This window comes from Engystomops pustulosus, chromosome 6 (genome assembly GCF_040894005.1).
Source record: "Engystomops pustulosus chromosome 6, aEngPut4.maternal, whole genome shotgun sequence".
NCBI lineage: Eukaryota > Metazoa > Chordata > Amphibia > Anura > Leptodactylidae > Engystomops > Engystomops pustulosus.
This window is the reverse complement of record NC_092416.1, coordinates 39,712,683-39,730,738: the sequence shown is the minus strand read 5'-3', so window position 1 is coordinate 39,730,738 and position 18,056 is coordinate 39,712,683. Positions and strand designations below refer to the sequence as shown.

The following is an 18,056-nucleotide window of genomic DNA, read 5'->3' as shown; positions in this document are numbered from 1 at the left end:
CCATGTTTACACACATATTACTGCCGTTATACAAATTAAGGTTACAAACCCATGTGACATGTTGTCTTTCCTCATTTACCGTACTGTAGAGCTGGTGGATTGTTAGATGCTGTTATAATAATTGTAAATATTTATGATTGTATTATGATGATTATATGTATGTTCATATACTTGATGATTGTAGTTATTATGATGTTAATAAAATATCTGTACGATAAACATGAATGTGTTGGTCAATAACTCATTTTGCACATGTTCAGCTCTGCCATTGTTGTAGTTATCATAAAGCTAAAAAAAGATTGAACAAACCTTAATCACAAAGGTGTAAGGAGGGAACAATTAGTTTTAGGAAACACACAAAAATAACCGTATTTGCAGTTATAAGACTCTTAGATATAGATTTCTAGAAATTCTGATAATTTACATAGATATTTATTTGGTCCTCTCCCACACTGAGTGCCCCAATGGCTGTGATGGACAGATGCTTTCCTCCCCTGCTAGTCTGGATGTCTGAGACCAGGCCAAACAGTCTCTGGACCAGGACTCAGATATTTCATAAGGATTGTCTGGCTAATTCCAAGTGCTTGCTATAGTTCTTACTTGGAAACTGCAATAATTTTCTTCGGACCCTTGCTTGTCTTCTGACCATATGTTTGTCTGTTCATTCTGTACTGCATTGTGCTCTTGGTTTTGACTCATATTTGCATGACCATTCTTCTATGTTTGTTCAGGTTTTTTATCTCTGTTTTCACTTTGAAACAAGCAGGGAATTTCAACCAGTTGTCACTTGACATCTAGAGTAGGAAAGGCAAGTAGGTAGGAACAGCAGGGTGAGTCTAGCATTCAACCTCACTGCCTATATATTTACTTTTCCATCCTATTTTCCATTCCCAAACAGCAGAATTACATTAGATGTCCTATTTTACTGTAGCCCAAAGAGAACATGTTTCTCAATGCCTAGACCTCCAAAAACATCACTTAATTTATCCGACTAGATAAGCCAATTTATTATAGACTAGTGTCTAACAAGGTGTACATTAACCCTTACAGGACAAACAATTTTTATTTTGCGTTTCTGTTTCTTATTCCCCTCATTCCAAAAGCAATAACTTTTTATTTTTAGGTTAACAGAGATGTGTTAGGGCTTGTTATCTGCGGGGCAAATTTTACTTTTCAGTGGTGACATTTAATATTCAATGCAATATATTGGAAAACTGGAAAAAAATTCCAAGTCCAGTGACAAAAAACACATTTGTGGTGTTTTCTTGTTGGCACTGTTTTTACAGGTTTTATTCTCTGCGCTCCAAATGACACTTTTTTTTCTTTATTCTTTGGGTTGGTACGATCGAAGTAATATCAAATTTATATACAACTTATTAGGTTTTAATCCCTTAGTAACCGCCAGTATGGATTTCTCCATCGGTCACTAAGGGGCCTTAGGCTACGCCGACGGGTTACTCCGTCGGCCCAACCTAAAGTCTGACAGCGGGATCTACGTACCTGTAGAGGGAGGGGGCTCCCTCTTTTCCTGGCACCCCCTGATAACAGGGTGGCGTATACAGCCACCGCAGTACCACGACATTATAGTATCACTATTATAGGATCACATTAAGAGCTCCTATATAATAAAAAATACAAGTGCCCTGATAGACATAGCATGGTTTTTAAAAGCAAAGTAAAATATGTGAATTTCTTTTATTTTTTTAATCAGACATAAGATACTTTGGGTGTGTAAGTGTATTTTTGATTCTCCATTGATGAATTGGAACCCGGTGACGAGAAGGTTTCTATTTACCAACAAAAGCAGACACCTCATCATAAATTAGCATCTTAGAACACCTCCTCCAACAGTGACAGGCTGAGCACTACACCTCCTCCAACAGTAACAGGCTGAGCACTACACCTCCTCCATGTACACAGCAGTGACAGGCTGAGCACTACACCTCCTCCATGTACACAGCAGTGACAGGCTGAGCACTACACCTCCTCCATGTATACAGCAGTGACAGGCTGAGCACTACACCTCCTCCATGTACACAGCAGTGACAGGCTGAGCACTACACCTCCTCTATGCACACAGCAGTGACAGGCTGAGCACTACACCTCCTCCATGCACACAGCAGTGACAGGCTGAGCACTACACCTCCTCCATGTACACAGCAGTGACAGGCTGAGCATTACACCTCCTCCATGCACACAGCAGTGACAGGCCGAGCACTACACCTCCTCCATGCACACAGCAGTGACAGGCCGAGCACTACACCTCCTCCATGCACACAGCAGTGACAGGCTGAGCACTACACCTCCTCCATGTACACAGCAGTGACAGGCTGAGCACTACACCTCCTCCATGTACACAGCAGTGACAGGCTGAGCACTACACCTCCTCCATGTGCACAGCAGTGACAGGCTGAGCACTACACCTCCTCCATGCACACAGCAGTGACAGGCTGAGCACTACACCTCCTCCATGCACACAGCAGTGACAGGCCGAGCACTACACCTCCTCCATGCACACAGCAGTGACAGGCTGAGCACTACACCTCCTCCATGCACACAGCAGTGACAGGCTGAGCACTACACCTCCTCCATGCACACAGCAGTGACAGGCTGAGCACTACACCTCCTCCATGTACACAGCAGTGAATAGCTGAGCACTACACCTCCTCCATGTACACAGCAGTGACAGGCTGAGCACTACACCTCCTCCATCCACACAGCAGTGACAGGCTGAGCACTACACCTCCTCCATGTACACAGCAGTGACAGGCTGAACACTACACCTCCTCCATGCACACAGCAGTGACAGGCTGAGCACTACACCTCCTCCATGCATACAGCAGTGACAGGCTGAGCACTACACCTCCTCCATGTACACAGCAGGGACAGGCTGAACACTACACCTCCTCCATGTACACAGCAGTGACAGGCTGAGCATTACACCTCCTCCATGTACACAGCAGTGACAGGCTGAGCAGTACACCTCCTCCATGTACACAGCAGTGACAGGCTGAGCACTACACCTCCCCCATGTATACAGCAGTGACAGGCTGAGCACTAAACCTCCTCCATGTACACAGCAGTGACAGGCTGAGCACTACACCTCCTCCATGCACACAGCAGTGACAGGCTGAGCACTACACCTCCTCTATGCTTACAGCAGTGACAGGCTGAGCACTACACCTCCTCTATGTACACAGCAGTGACAGGCTGAGCACTACACCTCCTCCATGTACACAGCAATGACAGGCTGAGCACTACACCTCCTCCATGCATACAGCAGTGACAGGCTGAGCACTACACCTCCTCCATGTACACAGCAGTGACAGGCTGAGCACTACACCTCCTCCATGTACACAGCAGTGACAGGCTGAGCACTACACCTCCTCCATGTACACAGCAGTGACAGGCTGACCACTACACCTCCTCCATGTACACAGCAGTGACAGGCTGAGCACTACACCTCCCCCATGTACACAGCAGTGACAGGCTGAGCACTACACCTTCTCCATGCACACAGCAGTGACAGGCTGAGCACTACACCTCCTCCATGCACACAGCAGTGACAGGCTGAGCACCACACCTCCTCCATGTACACTGCAGTGACAGGCTGAGCACTACACCTCCTCCATGTACACAGCAGTGACTGGTTGAGCACTACACCTCCTCCATGTACACAGCAGTGACAGGCTGAGCACTACACCTCCTCCATGCACACAGCAGTGACAGGCTGAGCACTACATCTCCTCCATGCACACAGCAGTGACAGGCTGAGCACTACACCTCCTCCATGTACACAGCAGTGACAGGCTGAGCACTACACCTCCTCCATGCACACAGCAGTGACAGGCTGAGCACTACACCTCCTCCATGCACACAGCAGTGACAGGCTGAGCACTACACCTCCTCCATGTACACAGCAGTCACAGGCTGAGCACTACACCTCCTCCATGTACACAGCAGTCACAGGCTGAGCACTACACCCCCTCCATGTACACAGCAGTGAATGGCTGAGCATTACACCTCCTCCATGTACACAGCAGTGACAGGCTGAGCACTACACCTCCTCCATGTACACAGCAGTGACTGGCTGAGCACTACACCTCCTCCATGTACACAGCAGTGAATGGCTGAGCACTACACCTCCTCCATGCACACAGCAGTGACAGGCTGAGCACTACACCTCCTCCATGCATACAGCAGTGACAGGCTGAGCACTACACCTCCTCCATGTACACAGCAGTCACAGGCTGAGCACTACACCTCCTCCATGTACACAGCAGTGACAGGCTGAGCACTACACCCCCTCCATGTACACAGCAGTGAATGGCTGAGCATTACACCATCTCCATGTACACAGCAGTGACAGGCTGAGCACTACACCTCCTCCATGTACACAGCAGTGACAGGCTGAGCACTACACCTCCTCCATGTACACAGCAGTGACAGGCTGAGCACTACACCTCCTCCATGCATACAGCAGTGACAGGCTGAGCACTACACCTCCTCCATGCACACATCAGTGACAGGCTGAGCACTACACCTCCTCCATGTACACAGCAGTGACAGGCTGAGTACTACACCTCCTCCATGTACACAGCAGTGACAGGCTGAGCACTACACCTCCTCCATGTACACAGCAGTGACAGGCTGAGCACTACACCTCCATGTACACAGCAGTGAATGGCTGAGCACTACACCTCCTCCATGTACACAGCAGTGAATGGCTGAGCACTACACCTCCTCCATGTACACAGCAGTGACAGGCTGAGCACTACACCTCCTCCATGTACACAGCAGTGAATGGCTGAGCACTACACCTCCTCCATGTACACAGCAGTGACAGGCTGAGCACTACACCTCCTCCATGTACACAGCAGTGACAGGCTGAGCACTACACCTCCTCCATGCATACAGCAGTGACAGGCTGAGCACTACACCTCCTCCATGTACACAGCAGTGACAGGCTGAGCACTACACCTCCTCCATGCAAACAGCAGTGACAGGCTGAGCACTACACCTCCTCCATGTACACAGCAGTGACAGGCTGAGCACTACACCTCCTCCATGCACACAGCAGTGACAGGCTGAGCACTACACCTCCTCCATGCACACAGCAGTCACAGGCTGAGCACTACACCTCCTCCATGTACACAGCAGTGACAGGCTGAGCACTACACCCCCTCCATGTACACAGCAGTGACAGGCTGAGCACTACACCTCCTCCATGTACACAGCAGTGACAGGCTGACCACTACACCTTCTCCATGTACACAGCAGTGACAGGCTGAGCACTACACCTCCTCCATGCACACAGCAGTGACAGGCTAAGCACTACACCTCCTCCATGTACACAGCAGTGACAGGCTGAGCACTACACCTCCATGTACACAGCAGTGAATGGCTGAGCACTACACCTCCTCCATGTACACAGCAGTGAATGGCTGAGCACTACACCTCCTCCATGTACACAGCAGTGACAGGCTGAGCACTACACCTCCTCCATGTACACAGCAGTGAATGGCTGAGCACTACACCTCCTCCATGTACACAGCAGTGACAGGCTGAGCACTACACCTCCTCCATGTACACAGCAGTGACAGGCTGAGCACTACACCTCCTCCATGCATACAGCAGTGACAGGCTGAGCACTACACCTCCTCCATGTACACAGCAGTGACAGGCTGAGCACTACACCTCCTCCATGCAAACAGCAGTGACAGGCTGAGCACTACACCTCCTCCATGTACACAGCAGTGACAGGCTGAGCACTACACCTCCTCCATGCACACAGCAGTGACAGGCTGAGCACTACACCTCCTCCATGCACACAGCAGTCACAGGCTGAGCACTACACCTCCTCCATATACACAGCAGTGACAGGCTGAGCACTACACCCCCTCCATGTACACAGCAGTGACAGGCTGAGCACTACACCTCCTCCATGTACACAGCAGTGACAGGCTGACCACTACACCTTCTCCATGTACACAGCAGTGACAGGCTGAGCACTACACCTCCTCCATGCACACAGCAGTGACAGGCTAAGCACTACACCTCCTCCATGCACACAGCAGTGACAGGCTGAGCACTACACCTCCTCCATGCACACAGCAGTGACAGGCTGAGCACTACACCTCCTCCATGTACACAGCAGTGACAGGCTGAGCACTACACCTCCTCCATGCACACAGCAGTGACAGGCTGAGCACTACACCTCCTCCATGTACACAGCAGTGACAGGCTGAGTACTACACTTCCTCCATGTACACAGCAATAACAGGCTGAGCACTACACCTCCTCCATGCATACAGCAGTGACAGGCTGAGCACTACACTTCCTCCATGTACACAGCAGTGACAGGCTGAGCACTACACCTCCTCCATGCGCACAGCAGTGACAGGCTGAGCACTACACCTCCTCCATGCATACAGCAGTGAGAGGCTGAGCTCTACACCTCCTCCATGTGCACAGCAGTGACAGGCTGAGCACTACACCTCTTCCATGCACACAGCAGTGACAGGCTGAGCACTACACCACCTCCATGCACACAGCAGTGACAGGCTGAGCACTACACCTCCTCCATGCACACAGCAGTGACAGGCTGAGCACTACACCTCCTCCATGCACACAGCAGTGACAGGCTGAGCACTACACCTCCTCCATGCACACAGCAGTGACAGGCTGAGCACTACACCTCCTCCATGCACACAGCAGTGACAGGCTGAGCACTACACCTCCTCCATGTACACAGCAGTGACAGGCTGAGCACTACACCTCCTCCATGTACACAGCAGTGACAGGCTGAGCACTACACCTCCTCCATGTACACAGCAGTGACAGGCTGAGTACTACACTTCCTCCATGTACACAGCAATAACAGGCTGAGCACTACACCTCCTCCATGCATACAGCAGTGACAGGCTGAGCACTACACTTCCTCCATGTACACAGCAGTGACAGGCTGAGCACTACACCTCCTCCATGCATACAGCAGTGAGAGGCTGAGCACTACACCTCCTCCATGCGCACAGCAGTGACAGGCTGAGCACTACACCTCTTCCATGCACACAGCAGTGACAGGCTGAGCACTACACCACCTCCATGCACACAGCAGTGACAGGCTGAGCACTACACCTCCTCCATGCACACAGCAGTGACAGGCTGAGCACTACACCTCCTCCATGCACACAGCAGTGACAGGCTGAGCACTACACCTCCTCCATGTACACAGCAGTGACAGGCTGAGCACTACACCTCCTCCATGCACACAGCAGTGACAGGCTGAGCACTACACCTCCTCCATGCACACAGCAGTGACAGGCTGAGCACTACACTTCCTCCATGCACACAGCAGTGACAGGCTGAGCACTACACCTCCTCCATGCACACAGCAGTGACAGGCTGAGCACTACACCTCCTCCATGCATACAGCAGTGACAGGCTGAGCACTACACTTCCTCCATGTACACAGCAGTGACAGGCTGAGCACTACACCTCCTCCATGCACACAGCAGTGACAGGCTGAGCACTACACCTCCTCCATGTACACAGCAGTGACAGGCTGAGCACTACACCTCCTCCATGCACACAGCAGTGACAGGCTGAGCACTACACCTCCTCCATGTACACAGCAGTGACAGGCTGAGAACTACACCTCCTCCATGTACACAGCAGTGACAGGCTGAGCACTACACCTCCTCCATGCACACAGCAGTGACAGGCTGAGCACTACACTTCCATGTACACAGCAGTGAATGGCTGAGCACTACACCTCCTCCATGTACACAGCAGTGACAGGCTGAGCACTACACCCCCTCCATGTACACAGCAGTGAATGGCTGAGCACTACACCCCCTCCATGTACACAGCAGTGACAGGCTGAGCACTACACCTCCTCCATGTACACAGAAGTGACAGGCTGAGCACTACACTTCCATGTACACAGCAGTGAATGGCTGAGCACTACACCTCCTCCATGCATACAGCAGTGACAGGCTGAGCACTACACCTCCTCCATGTACACAGCAGTGAATGGCTGAGCACTACACCCCCTCCATGTACACAGCAGTGACAGGCTGAGCACTACACTTCCATGTACACAGCAGTGAATGGCTGAGCACTACACCTCCTCCATGCATACAGCAGTGACAGGCTGAGCACTACACCTCCTCCATGTACACAGCAGTGAATGGCTGAGCACTACACCTCCTCCATGTACACAGCAGTGACAGGCTGAGCACTACACCCTCTCCATGTACACAGCAGTGACAGGCTGAGCACTACACCTCCTCCATGTACACAGCAGTGACAGGCTGAGCACTACACCTCCTCCATGTACACAGCAGTGACAGGCTGAGCACTACACCTCTTCCATGTACACAGCAGTGACAGGCTGAGCACTACACCTCCTCCATGTACACAGCAGTGAATAGCTGAGCACTACACCTCCTCCATGTACACAGCAGTGACAGGCTGAGCACTACACCCCCTCCATGTACACAGCAGTGAATGGCTGAGCACTACACCTCCTCCATGTACACAGCAGTGACAGGCTGAGCACTACACCTCCTCCATGCACACAGCAGTGACAGGCTGAGCACTACACTTCCATGTACACAGCAGTGAATGGCTGAGCACTACACCTCCTCCATGTACACAGCAGTGACAGGCTGAGCACTACACCCCCTCCATGTACACAGCAGTGAATGGCTGAGCACTACACCCCCTCCATGTACACAGCAGTGACAGGCTGAGCACTACACCTCCTCCATGTACACAGAAGTGACAGGCTGAGCACTACACTTCCATGTACACAGCAGTGAATGGCTGAGCACTACACCTCCTCCATGCATACAGCAGTGACAGGCTGAGCACTACACCTCCTCCATGTACACAGCAGTGAATGGCTGAGCACTACACCCCCTCCATGTACACAGCAGTGACAGGCTGAGCACTACACTTCCATGTACACAGCAGTGAATGGCTGAGCACTACACCTCCTCCATGCATACAGCAGTGACAGGCTGAGCACTACACCTCCTCCATGTACACAGCAGTGAATGGCTGAGCACTACACCTCCTCCATGTACACAGCAGTGACAGGCTGAGCACTACACCCTCTCCATGTACACAGCAGTGACAGGCTGAGCACTACACCTCCTCCATGTACACAGCAGTGACAGGCTGAGCACTACACCTCCTCCATGTACACAGCAGTGACAGGCTGAGCACTACACCTCTTCCATGTACACAGCAGTGACAGGCTGAGCACTACACCTCCTCCATGTACACAGCAGTGAATAGCTGAGCACTACACCTCCTCCATGTACACAGCAGTGACAGGCTGAGCACTACACCCCCTCCATGTACACAGCAGTGAATGGCTGAGCACTACACCTCCTCCATATACACAGCAGTGACAGGCTGAGCACTACACCTCCTCCATGTACACAGCAGTGAATGGCTGAGCACTACACCTCCTCCATGTACACAGCAGTGAATGGCTGAGCACTACACCTCCTCCATGTACAGTCATGGCCAAAAGTTTTGATACAAATGTTAATTTTTATAACAGGTTTTATAATGGCAATATGCATACACTCCAGAATGTTATAAAGAGTGATCAGCTTAACAGCAATTAATTGCAAAGTCAATATTTGCCTAGAAAATGAACTTTCTCCCCCAAAACACATTTCAACTTCATTGCAGGCCTGCCTTAAAAGGAGCAGCTACCATGGTTTCAGTGATGTCTCCAGTAACACAGGTGTGGGTGCTGATGAGGACAGAGCTGGAGATCAATCTGTCATGATTAAGAAAGAATCAGACCACTGGGTCAAGGAAGGCAGCAAAGAAGTCACTTCTCTCCAGAAAAAAACATCAGGGACAGACTGATATTCTGCACAAGGTACAGGGAGTGGACGCTGAGGACTGGGGTAAAGTCATTTTCTCTGATGAATCCCCTTTCCGATTGTTTGGAACATCTGGAAAACAGCTTGTTCGGAGAAGACAAGGTGAGCGATACCACCAGTCTTGTCTCATGCCAACTGTAAAGCCTCCTGCAACCATTCATGTGTGGGGTTGCTTCTCAGCCAAGGGAATCGGCTCTCACAGTCTTGCCTAAAAACACAAAGAATGGTACCAGAATGTCCTCCAAGAGCAACTTCTCCCAACCGTCCAAGAGCAGTTTGGTGATCAACAATGCCTTTTTCAGCATGATGGAGCACCTTGCCGTAAAGCAAAGGTGATAACTAAATGGCTCAGGGGACAAAACATAGAGATTTTGGGTCCATGGCCTGGAAACTCCCCAGATCTTAATCCCATTGAGAACATGTGGTCAATCATCAAGAGACGGGTGGACAAAAACCAACAAATTGTGACAAAATGCAAGAATGGGCGGCTATCAGTCAGGATTTGGTCCAGAAGGTGATTGAGAGCTGCCAGGGAGAATTGCAGAGGTCCTGAAGAAGGGGCAACACTGCAAATACTGACTTGCTGCAGTAACTCATTCTAACTGCCAATAAAAGCTTCTGTTACTCATAATATGATTGCACTTGTATTACATATGTGATAAAAACATCTGACAAACCAGAGGGCAACAGATCATGTGACCATAGGAGATTTGTGTCATTCTCAAAACATTTGGCCATGACTGTCCACCTCCTCCATGCACACAGCAGAGACTAAACACCTCCTCTAAATACTACACACAGCAAGGAAACAGGTCACATGACCTCTTGTAACATGTGACCAGTGACATCACAGCTACTTCTGGTTACTCCAGTGAAGTATGTGCAGTAATGTGCTGGGCACAGATAAGTGTAATATCCTCCACCCCAGTGTTTGCTTCTGTCTGCGTTAACCCCTTGCTTCCTGTACGCAGCTTCTCCCTTGTAATGCTGAGCTATTTTCTCTCATGCAGCTCTTCATCTACTTTCTGTTTCCACTATACAGCCCTTCTGTGTCCATAACACACATACAGACCCGCATGGCCCCTGCTTCTGTGTATTCTAAGGGTTCTGCAGCAGCTGAGGTATGTATGATGATGTTTTACAGCAGCTGAAATGTGAATGATGAGGTTCTGCAGCAGCTGATATGTTTATGATGAGGTTCTGCAGCAGCTGAGATGTGTATAATGAGCTTCTGCTGTAGTTGTTTTTTGAGGTTCTGCAGCAGGTGAGGTGTGCATTATGATGTTCTGCAGCAGGTGAGGTGTGCATTATGATGTTCTGCAGCAGGTGAGGTGTGCATTATGATGTTCTGCAGCAGGTGAGGTGTGCATTATGATGTGCTGCAGCAGGTGAGGTGTGCATTATGATGTTCTGCAGCAGGTGAGGTGTGCATTATGATGTTCTGCAGTAGGTGAGGGATGCATTATGAGCTTCTGCAGTAGGTGAGGGATGCATTATGAGGTTCTGCAGCAGGGGAGGTGTGCATTATGAGGTTCTGCAGAAGGGGAGGTGTGCATTATGATGTTCTGTAGCAGGTGAGGTGTGCATTATGAGGTTCTGCAGCAGGTGAGATGTGCATTATGCAGTTCTGCAGCAGGTATGGTGTGCATTATGAGGTTCTGCAGCAGGTGAGGTGTACATTATGAGGTTCTGCAGCAGGTGAGGTGTGCATTATGAGATTCTGCAGCAGGTGAGGTGTGCATTATGAGGTTCTGCAGCCAGTGAGGTGTGCATTATGAGCTTCTGCAGCAGGTGAGGTATGCATTATGAGCTTCTGCAGCAGGTGAGGTGTGCCTTATGATGTTCTTCAGCAGGTGAGGTGTGCATTATGAGGTTTTGCAACATGCATTATGAGGTTTTGCAACACCTGAGGTGTGCATTATGAGGTTCTGCAGCAGGTGTGGTGTGCATTATGAGGTTCTGCAGCAGGTGAGGTGTGCATTATGAGGTTCTGCAGCAGGTGAGGTGTGCATTATGAGGTTCTGCAGCAGGTGAGGTGTGCATTATGAGGTTCTGCAGCAGGTGAGATGTGCATTATGCAGTTCTGCAGCAGGTATGGTGTACATTATGAGGTTCTGCAGAAGGTGAGGTGTGCATTATGAGGTTCTGCAGCAGGTGAGGTGTGCATTATGAGATTCTGCAGCAGGTGAGGTTTGCATTATGAGGTTCTGCAGCCAGTGAGGTGTGCATTATGAGCTTCTGCAGCAGGTGAGGTGTACATTATGAGATTCTGCAGCAGGTGAGGTTTGCATTATGAGGTTCTGCAGCCAGTGAGGTGTGCATTATGAGGTTCTTCAGCAGGTAAGGTGTGCATTATGAGGTTTTGCAACAGCTGAGGAGTGCATTATGAGGTTCTGCAGCAGGTGAGGTGTGCATTATGATGTTCTGTAGTGGGTGAGGTGTGCATTATGATGTTCTGTAGTGGGTGAGGTGTGCATTATGATGTTCTGTAGCAGGTGAGGTGTGCATTATGATGTTCTGCAGCAGGTGAGGTGTGCATTATGATGTTCTGCAGCAGGAGAGGTGTGCATTATGAGGTTCTGCAGCAGGTGAGGTGTGCATTATGAGGTTCTGCAGCAGGTGAGGTGTGCATTATGAGGTCTGGCACAAAAATGTAAGAAATTGTCAATAAGTTCATATATTGAAGAGAAAACAGAGCAAAATCTGAATATTATAAAACACCATATTTGAGGTGTTAAACAAAGAAAAAGTAGTGCAATTTGGGAAACGTCATTAGGCTGAAACAAGAGACAACAAAACCCGCCACATCTGGTGCTAGTGTCCTAGATATACTCAATGCCAGCACTGTGACATCAAGCTGCCTGATGCCAGTCATATATTAGACTGTGCTTTGCTTCACTCTTCCTCTTTGTCTGTTTCTAGACCTTGGATCTTAGGTAAGAACAGCAGCCGTATCCAGCATCAATCTTATTTGCTCCTATTCTTCTGCACTACAGAACCAGGTGAGTTGAAATGCCTCATAAATTCCTTCATATGTATTAACTAGTCATTAACGATTCAACAGACTTAGAATTAGTCAATATTTTAGGACTGTAAATGTAATAAAATGTCCCCTGAATTCTGACTTGCTAGGAAGACAGACAGAACTACACTGAGGTGTAAGATTACATAGAAGAGCTACAGACAGAGAAGGTAGGGGGGCAGTGAGTCACAGGAGAACATTTTCCACCCATCAGAATTTCTGCAGCACGGAGGGCCTCTGGTAACACCCCCTCAGAGCACTTTGGTCTCATTAGCATAATTTTTAAAGTTGATTTTAGAAGGAAGGAGGCAGTGAATAACAAATATAAGAAGATTACCACAGTCACGGTGCCTGGATCTATGCGTGAGCGTCCCTGGTTTATCATGATATGTTACATTCCTTTTTTTAAATGAATCAGGGTCAATTGAACATTTGCTCAGCAATGGTTCATACAAATCATCACATTCCAGGTAAGGTCGGCCAATATATATTATAAGATAGTGACATACATGTTCTTTTACATTCAAAACTCATTAGCTGGAAGGCGTAATGTACAGTTATGGATATCAGAGAGGGGGTACTGGAAAAGAACTTTATTGGTGCTGTTAGACCCGTTAAGGGCAATCGTTTTACGATCATTTGATTGACACACTACTTTGGTCAGGCATCAGTAAGCCGTAACCATTACTCACTACTGTGTGATCTAATGTGTATGGGTGTTTTTAGACACTAATAATAAATCCACATTACAGCCATAGAACAACGACTCCTTGAGGTTCTATTAAACAGAACACTATAGAATATTGAATAATAATAATTCCTTTATTTATATAGCGCACACAGATTGTCAGATCAGTCCCTGTCACTAATGGGGCTCACAATCTAATCAACCTACCTGTATGTTTTGGAGTGTGGGAGGAAATCGGATGACCTGGAGGAAACCCACGCAAACACAGAGAGAACATACAAACCCTTTGCAGATGTTGACCTGGATGGGACACGAATCCAGGAGCCCAGTGCTGCAAGGCTGTAGTGCTAACCACTGATTCACCATGCTCACTGTTCTAGAATCATATGTAAATGAGCCTTAGGGGCTTCTGGGTGCATCACAGAAGCCCCTTTGGCTCTGCTGTCTGCTAACTATCCCTGGCTCTCTGGAAATGCAGAATGGAGGCGTGGATAATTAGCAGATGACTGTGCCAGAAGGCACTTCTGTGATGTAATTAAAGTATAGAAAAGTAACAGCACTCGTTATGAATCCAGGGAAAAATGAAGAGGTGTTCTTTATTCAGAGAATTCTACAATAGCGTATTTATCAAGCAGCATCTGTGCTGTAGCAAGGAGCCCCTGAGGCTCATTTAATTAATTTTAAAATATTTTTTCTCAAAAACTAAGCTATAAGAAGCAAAAAGAAGAAAAAGGAGTACAGATCCCGATTCAGGAGGCACACACCAACATGTAAGTGTGTTTGGTTTAGAAGCACTGCATCCATGTGGTAGATTTCCTTTAAGCTTGTTGGACCCTTAGGGCAGCAAGGTGGCTCAGTGATTAGCATTACAGCCTTGCAGCGCTGGGGTCCTCGGTTAAAGTCCCACCTAGGGTCAACATCTACAAAGAGTTTGTATGTTCTCTCTGTGTTTTTGTGGGTTTCCTCTGGGTCCTCCAGTTTCCTCCCACACTCCAAAACATACTGGTAGGTTGGTGAGATTATGAGCCCAATAGGGGACAGGGACTGAACTTGCAAACTCTGTGCAGCGTTGCGTAATGCATGTGCGCTATATGAATAAGGGAATTATTATTATTAGGACCTACTGATTGTGGGGGTTGCTTGCAGGGGTTATCTGTTAGCAGAATGTCTTTAATTTATGAACTACTTTGGTATCATTTTGTTATGATGGTATATTATTTTATGGTGGTATATAATGCTTTCTTCATATTCTTACAAAAAACTTCTTCTCTAGGTTGCAAGTTCTCATAGACGCACTTCAATCCATTTTGAAGACATGGAAGAAAGGTCTGTTGGATACTACACCATGTATCATGGAACAAGCGTTAATGCAGCGTACAGCATTCTCAGGGAGGGGTTTAGGGTTTCTGTGGGTGGGATGTTGGGGAGTGGAGTCTATGTGAGCAGAGATATAGAAGAGGCATCAAAATATCCATATTATACAGTAGATCAGAAAGTGGTTTTGGAGCTCAAAGTCCGAGTGGGAAAAGTGAAGAAGATTGACCGTCAAGATCACCCACTGCGTCTCACGTGGCCTGACCACGGATACGACTGTGCCTGGGTGCCTCCAGGATGTGGCTTTATGCCAGGTAACCAGCAAGAAGACTGTATTTATGACTCTGACAGGATCACAGTGACCGATGTTGTAAGAGGACCTCCTGAACATGTCAACGCTTTAAAAAAATTAATTCTAATCAATGAGGTGGTATAATCCTCATATTCTTGAATTTGCTGGTAAATCAGTCCTTTTGGAAGATGTTATCATGAAAATATTCACTTATGGTTAAATTATAACCCCAGACTTGACCAATACTTGAAGCTGTTTGATGTTATCCTCATGTCCCTCTAAGGTAATATTGTTGGGTTAAAACAAACCCCACTAGGCCGTCCCCTGTAGATGGAGGCTTATCTTGAATCAGTGACCTCTATCCGGCTGCCGGACTGTCTGGACCTGTGTGCTAGAGGTAGCACTCAACGAATAGCAATGGGCTAAAAGAAGGTCGATCGGAGTGGCTCCAGATTAGAAGATGAAGGGAAGTTCATGATGTTCCATGTTAAGGCAGGAGGTCCTCATATGTTTTTTTTTGTTGTTGTTGTTTTTAAGAAAATTGTCTTTTTTATTATTTCATACCTCCTTTATCAGATCAATAATAACAATATTCATATATTGAATGTAAATTCAATCGAAACATACAATAATGGTATAAAAGTGTAAGGTACACAGAATGTACTATGCAAAAATAATGGTAAAAAACAATAATAAAAAAATATTTTTCGGTTTCTCCAAGCACATGATTTTTTGGATGGTAATAATGAGTGATGATAAAATAAATAAATTAATAAAAAAATAAAAATAAGAAAGACCTTTCTATAAAGGATCTCAGTATCAAAGTACCATAACAGTATCACAATATCACAATATATATACTCATTTCTGCACCAAGATGTACCTGAATATTCAAGTCAACAAATAGAAACCCTATTTTGCAGGCAATTGTGCAGGCACTCAAGATGGGCAGCATCAAGTACAAAGAGGGTTTCTACTCTTTCAGGAATGGCTATGTCAACCTACCAAAAAACCCTGGGCTGCCATGTATAGGATTTTCCAGTTTATACCGAATATATAGAAAGCATTGTATCTGAAATCCAATGATTGCAATATGATGCCCTCTAGTGGTACAACAAACAGTTGAAAAAAAAACACACAACATAAAATAATTTATGCTTCAAGATATAAATATATCTATAGAATTAGTAACACAATTTAATGCATATTGTGAATACTGTAAAGAAAAAAAACTTAAAAAAAAATTCCATACTTCAAAACATTTTTTATCATTCAAAATGTATAAAAACATTTTTTTAAAAAATTGTGTTCGGTATCACCATAATGGGGCACATTTACTTACCCGGTCCCTGCGCGATCCCCTATCCGGACTGTCTGTTGAGGATGCACTCTGCCACGATTCATGAAGATTGTGCTCCCAATATCCTGCATGTATCATAGTTTATGAGGCTGGAGAAAGTCCATCAAGTCCAACCTTTAAGAATTAAATAAATGTTTTATCCCCATAACCCGTGATATTTTTTCTCTCCAGAAAGGCATCCAGGCCTCTCTTGAACATGTACATAGAGTCGGCCATAACAACCTCCTGCGGCAGAGAGTTCCACAGTCTCACTGCTCTTACAGTAAAGAACCTTTGTCTATGGTGATGGTAGAATCGCCTCTCCTCTAGGCGTAGAGGATGCCCCCTTGTCCTGGTCACAGGCCTAGGTATAAAAAGATCTTTGGAGAGATCCTTGTACTGTCCGTTCAGGTATTTGTACATTGTAATGAGGTGTCCCCTCAGTCTTCTTTTTTCTAAACTGAATAATCCCTAATTTTGTAATCCGTCATTGTATTCTAGTCCCCCATTCCCCTAATAATCCTGGTTGCTCTCCTCTGCACCCGTTCCAGCTCTAATATATCCTTTTTATACTCTGGTGCCCAAAACTGTACACAATATTCCATGTGTGGTCTGACCAGGGATTTGTATAAGGGCAAAACTATGTCTTTATCATGAGAATCTATTCCTCTCTTGATACACCCCATAATTTTACTTGCTTTAGCAGCAGCTGCCTGGCTCTGGTCACTAAAATTAAGTTTACCATCCACCAATATCCCCAAGTCCTTTTCAGCTCCAGTTTTACTAAGTAATTGACCATTTAGAACATAATTATACTTTTTGTTTCTATGGCCCAAGTGCATAACTTTACATTTATCTACATTAAACCTCATCAACCAATTCTTTGCCCACTCCTCAAGCTTCCACAAATCCCTCTGTAATGCTAAACTATCAGCCTCAGTATTTATTACTTTACACAGCTTAGTATCATCTGTAAATATTGAAACTTGACTGTGTAAACCCACTACAAGGTCATTAATAAAAATATTAAAAAGAAGTGGCCCCAATACTGACCCCTGTGGCACTCCACTGGTAACATCAACCCAATCTGAGAATGTGCCATTAATGACCACCCTCTGTTTTCTATCACTAAGCCAATTACTTACCCAAATACACAGATTTTCCCCTATTCCCAGCAGTCTCATTTTATATACCAACCTTTTATGCAGCACGGTGTCAAATGCCTTTGAAAAGTCCAGATATACAACATCCACAGCGTCCCCCAGATCCAGTCTTGAACTTACCTCCTCGTAGAAAGCATTCAAATTGGTCTGACAGGACCGATCTCTCATAAACCCATGCCAACGCTGGGTTATAAAGTTGTGCTCAGTGAGATACTCCAGGATAGCATCTCTAACAAACCCCTTAAATATTTAACCCACCACAGAAGTTAGACTTACGGGTCTGTAGTTTCCAGGATCGCTATTTGATCCTTTTTTGTATATTGGTAC

At 46.8% G+C, this 18,056-nt stretch overlaps 1 protein-coding gene across 1 annotated transcript in view; it reads right to left on the bottom strand.

Annotated features, from left to right (window-relative positions):
* LOC140065888 (uncharacterized) overlaps positions 1-18,056 on the bottom strand; it is a 115,902-nt gene that overhangs the window by 59,688 nt on the left and 38,158 nt on the right. Inside the window, exons 3-4 of the mRNA XM_072113449.1 lie at positions 13,829-13,864; positions 12,680-12,688 (exon numbers count right to left, since the gene is read on the bottom strand). Coding sequence (XP_071969550.1) covers positions 12,680-12,688; positions 13,829-13,864 — 45 coding nt within the window. The remainder of the gene's footprint in view (positions 1-12,679; positions 12,689-13,828; positions 13,865-18,056) is intronic.